The sequence below is a fragment of the Haplochromis burtoni genome, unplaced genomic scaffold, assembly GCF_018398535.1.
Source record: "Haplochromis burtoni strain Fernald_Lab_line unplaced genomic scaffold, NCSU_Asbu1 Contig_159, whole genome shotgun sequence".
NCBI classification, from domain to species: Eukaryota; Metazoa; Chordata; class Actinopteri; order Cichliformes; family Cichlidae; genus Haplochromis; species Haplochromis burtoni.
Window position 1 is genome coordinate 157,343 of NW_024582520.1, and position 5,502 is coordinate 162,844.

At 49.7% G+C, this 5,502-nt stretch overlaps 1 protein-coding gene across 3 annotated transcripts in view; it reads right to left on the bottom strand.

Moving 5' to 3' along the window:
- acss2 (acyl-CoA synthetase short chain family member 2) overlaps positions 1–5,502 on the bottom strand; it is a 20,712-nt gene that overhangs the window by 6,118 nt on the left and 9,092 nt on the right. Inside the window, exons 6-8 of one of the 3 annotated variants that reach the window (XM_042225091.1) lie at positions 4,568–4,643; positions 3,474–3,582; positions 2,954–2,998 (exon numbers count right to left, since the gene is read on the bottom strand). In XM_042225091.1, the coding sequence (XP_042081025.1) occupies positions 2,954–2,998; positions 3,474–3,582; positions 4,568–4,643 (230 nt within the window). Of the gene's footprint in view, positions 1–2,953; positions 3,002–3,473; positions 3,583–4,567; positions 4,644–5,502 lie in introns of all 3 variants that reach the window. The other 2 variants (XM_042225090.1, XM_042225092.1) reach the window with 2 other exon arrangements.

Consider the following 5,502-nt stretch of genomic DNA (forward strand, 5'->3'; position numbering starts at 1 on the left):
CACACACACACACACACACACACACACACACACACACACACACACGTGAAACTGCCAAAGTCGTGCCTGACACCCGGTCGATCGGCCTGTAAACATTCAGACCTGTAAAATCTAAGACACCAAACAGTTAGTCTGACACTCACACCTTCAAACTACTGAAGACAGCGAAGAAGAAGCAGCAGCTGTGAATCTGAGAGAACAGAGCCACAGAGAGTTAGAGAGGCCACGCCCACTGGTTTCCTGCGTGTCCATCAGACCCCGGGCGACGCCAGCATTTTTAAAAACCACACAAAGGAACCTGAAGCCGAGATATTAAAATATGTCCAACGATGAATTTAATGTCAGCGGCACGTTTCAGACGAAACAGCTGGGAGATTATCCGATAACTAACGAGGATCCGGAATAAAACGCTCCTCCCACGGAGGAGCAAAGGCTGCAGCTGTCTGGGGCAGGGGCGCGCTCCACCCGGGCACACGCGACAGTTCAAACTACAGGCTCCATCTGGGAATGCCGAAGAAGAAAGCTGTGAACACCGAGCGGGTGGATTTTACATACGTACCAATGTTTGATTCTCAAAGTTAAATTTACAAAATAAATAAATATAAATTTTATTGTGTACGTTTCGTAAACCCAGCTCACTGACAGCACACCTGACGGAGCCAACACCACCTTCAGGTGACGTCTTCTATTCCAGCACCAAACACTGGACGAGTCGGCAACAATCGCTCCCATTACTCCCAGTGCGTCGGCTGCGTGGCCGCTTGGCTCCATCTCGTTTGCCTTTTTGAGCCAAAAACAATCCGCTGACGAGCCGCGTTCACACAGGAAATCGACCCGGGTCTGATGTCACAGAGCTGCGACTCCCACGATGCTGTTCTCGCGGTCGAACAGGAAGATACAGAGCTGACGGGTGAACGTCGAGTGGGCGGGGCCTCGGGTGGGTTCCAGCTAAAATAAATCTGCTCAGGTTTACATGCAGAGGAAAGAGGAGCAATTACCACCCTGGGACCTGAATCTTACCTGGCTGTCGCACAGGTAAGCTCTGGTGGGCAGATACGTAGCGTGAAAACACGAGGCCCCGCCCGCATCTTGGTTAGCGAGGAAGAATCAGAGCTCTGTTTGTATCCAGAACTGGACCTGGTGCACCTCAAGGCTCTAGTTTGGGTCCTGCCTTGGTTGCAGTCTACACGTTGCCACTGGCTCCATGTTCTCACGCTACAACCTCTCATTTCAGGTTGCAGAGGACTTGCATCGATCTGCCTTTGAAAGCAGGGACAGACTCACTGCAGCTGTTATGCAGCTGATGTCAAACAGTGGACAGTTTTTAAATGAAACAAAACAGAAGTTGTCATTATTGGTAACTGGACCAGGCCTCTCTTCATCGTCTCCAGCTGCTCCACAATGCAGCTGCTCGTCTGCTGACTAGCACTAAACTGAACCCAGTGTCGGCCTCTCACCGGCTCCCGGTTCCTCACAGGGTCCAAATCTTACTTTTTGTTTTTAAATCACAAACCGGGCGAGCCCCTTCTCACCCGTCTGAGCCCCTGTTGGTTTATGCTCCAGGAAGAACCGTGAGGTCCAGGTCAGAACTAAGCTTAACTACTCCTGGACTGAAGTGTGGTGGTGGCAGAGGCTTCTCTGTGGCAGGACCCAGACTCTGCAACAGTCTTCCTCTCAATATTAGACCTGCACAAACACTAACACTTTAAATCATCACTAAAGACACATTTTATGGTCTGGCTTTTCACACACGTTGAACATTTTGGTTTTAACAGCCTTCGTTGTTGTTTTTATTGACTTGTTTTCCTATATTTTACTGCATCATTGTTGTGCATCTTATTGACTTTACACTGTTAAGCACTTAGTGCAGCATGAGCTGTTGGTGATGTGCCATACAAATCAACCCGACCGTCACCGTTTCAACGTCACGTGTGTCAAAGTGCGAAACATCTGCACCAGATGTGTGATGACATCAGAGCAGCGATGCGGTTTATAACCCAGCCCACCTGATTACCCTGGGAAACAACGAGGGGCGGAGTCCTCTGACATCTACCTGTGGTTCATGTATGTGTCGGCGACACCACCCATAGCTAACCACCGTCAGGCACTGCTGACTCGAGTCATCAATCGAGCGGTGCGAACAGCTCGGTGGGCTCACCTGAACCGAGTAAAAACCAAAGTCCTCCGTCTGTCACTTCATCGTAGCGAGCGCCTCGTTCAGCGTGCACTCTCACTGAGGGATGGCTGAGTCATCGATTAGTCTTCATCCGTGTCTCCGGATTTTATTTTCCGGACAAACGGAGCTCTGATTCTTCCCGACTGGCAGCGTTTAGAGGACAGAAGCGTTACAGCAGGTTTATCACGGAGTCGTCTCAGGGCGTGGACAACGCCCACAGGCGAGCGCTCGCCTCAGTCAGGACTCACAGGTGAAAGTGCACAACACGAGGAGTGTTTGCACAACAAAGAGAAAGTGTTAGTGTTAATCCACACTCAGAATTCACTTTTTATTCCAGCGAGCTTCAACAGTTCAGACAAAGATGCGACAGAAAGCAGCAGCACTTCCATCTTTGAAGGTTTCCTCTAAACGCAGCGCTGAATGATGTCATTTAATGTTCGCCAAATATCTAAAACTCATTTCAGATCTAAAGAAAATCTGTTTTTATTGGTTTAATCTGAACTGTTAAAAATCAGAGGAACAAACTGCTGCTGCAGGTAAAACAATAAATCAGCAACGAGAGCTTTTAAATCTTATCAGAGCTTTTGAAAGGATGATGCCAAAAATGACTGAACGCTTCCAAACGCTCAGTGAGACTTGAAGCTTTCGCTCTTATCACGTTTATCACACACACACACACACACACACACAGATTCTGCAAATTCTTCTCAGAGTGAAACTCCCTCTAAAACAAAGAGTCGAAGCAAAGATGTTATCGAGGGTCAGCTGTGAAAATACCTTTGGTACGGGACGCGTTTTCTTTACTCTGCCCGCCTGTTTTTCCTGCTGGATGGGGGGAAGATGGAGGAGGAGGAGGAAGAGGAAGGAGAAGTAATGAGGGAGAAGGATTATTGAAAAGGAAGAACACAAAGATAAAAATCAGGATCCCCAAAATCAAATCGTGACAGTGACGAAGTTTGAAATTTCAGATTTAACAGAACAAAACAGAAAAAGAAAGAAAAGTCAGCATCCTGCAGTTCCTCTAGTGTCCAGCAGAGGCAGTGAGTCACTCCCACTCACTTCCTGGTTTGGTTTCACCTTTATAAAATTTTCAGAGCCAATTTATAACCAGGAATTTCCACAAAACTCAAACTCTGAACAACTACAACGGAGGTCCAATCAGACGGCTCAGTGGCTACCTCCATCTGCAACAGGAAACACCGCCTCCATCAGGTCAGAAGTTACAGGCAGACCTGATGGTGGCGGCGCTCGCAGTGACTCAGGTGAGGAAGACAAAACCTTCAGGTGTGTGGTTTACCTGCAGATCGGGGCACGGCCGTTTGGCGGGAGGCGACTGCGAGCCCAGAATCCCCTCCGGTTCTTTGGAAAGGTGCTTCAGCATGATACAGCGCCCGACCGGAAACCCTCTGCACAGACAGACACACATGCGTACGCGTCACTGGGACCTCAAAGGTACGCAGCACCACCTAAACTCAAGGCAGGGGTGAGTAGATCCCACACTCTGCACTGCAATAGGAGCTCCCACCCATCAGTGTGTGCAGGCTCGATCATTCTCATGCAAACAACAAAAAGCACATTCATGCTGGAACAGCGATCACACACGTGAATCTATGGTGAAAAATCTACGTCACACCGAGCAGCAAGGTCTCACAGCACCAATCGGAGCACGAGGACCGGCTCCACACCGCGATGGTGGAAGACAGACTACAGGTGATAGCAGCAGCGATGACGTGCAGATACATAACCAGCCCAACACGGCTCGCTCTGCTGCAAGGAGCCGATAAGGAAAGCACAGGTATCAGCGGCGTGCTGCACGGCTCCGCTTTAACACAGAACGAGAGGGCAGCAACGTTACAGGTCACATGATTCCTGCCTTCATTTGTACTCAGTTCATAACAAAAAAAAAGACTCCTCCCACCTGACTGTCTCAGATTTGCCTAAATGAGAACCTTTATTATGTGTGACATCATCAAACTGAGACAGAGTCGAACAGCTCCAATAACGACGAGCTCTTCCTGCAGCTGCTACAATAAAGTTTAACACGCAGCAGGAAGTCGAGTCTGGAGGATCTGTGACACACTGCGTCACGCTGCTCTGCTGGGACCAACAGCAGCCACGGTTGGAGGGGGTGAAGTCGCTCTGATAGGCTAACACACCTGAGCGTGTACTTGTTTACATATCTTTGTGGGGACCAACAGCCCGTCCCCACAAGCTTGAAGACAATCTTGAGACTCAAAATGTGGTTTTAGCATCAGGGTTACAGTTAGGTCATGGTTAGGCGTTCATGTCAATGACATGTCCTCACTAAGATATGACAACGTGTGTGTGTGTGTGTGTGTGTGTGTGTGTGTGTGTGTGTGTGTGTGTGTGTAGGGTCTGTGCGTCTTAAACTTGTCTCTGCATTTCTGCAGCGCTTCATCAGCTAAGAGCTTCAGGTTGATCAGCTTATCTCCTCGATAGAAACCATCTACACACAAAAGGAAAGATGATTTATCCTGCCGTCAGACACACACAGACACCACACACACAGACACACACACACACACCACACACACACTCACGACACACACGCCACAGCACACAGACACACACACACACACACAGACACACAACACACACACACACACGCACACACACACACACCACACACACACACACCACACACACACACACACGCACACACACAGCACACGCACACACACCACACACACACATCACACACCACAGCACACGCACACACACACACACGCACACACACACACGCACACGCACACACACACACACACACACACACCACACACCACAACACAGCACACACACACGACACGCACCACACACACACGACACACACACACACACCACACACACCACACACACAGCACACACGCCACACACGACACCGCACACACACACACGACACACGCACGACACACACACGCACCACACACACCCACACACGACACACACACACGCACACACGACACACACACACACGCACACACGCACCACACACACACACACACACACACAGCAACACACACACACAACAGACACACACGCCACACACACACACACACACACGCACACACACACACGCACACACACACACACACACACACACACACACACGCACAGACACACACACACGCACAGACCACACACACACACACACACACACACACACACACAGCACACACACACACACACACACACACACGACAGACACACACACACACACACACACACAGACACACACACACACAGACACACACACACACACACAGACACACACACACACAGACACACAGACACACACACACACACAC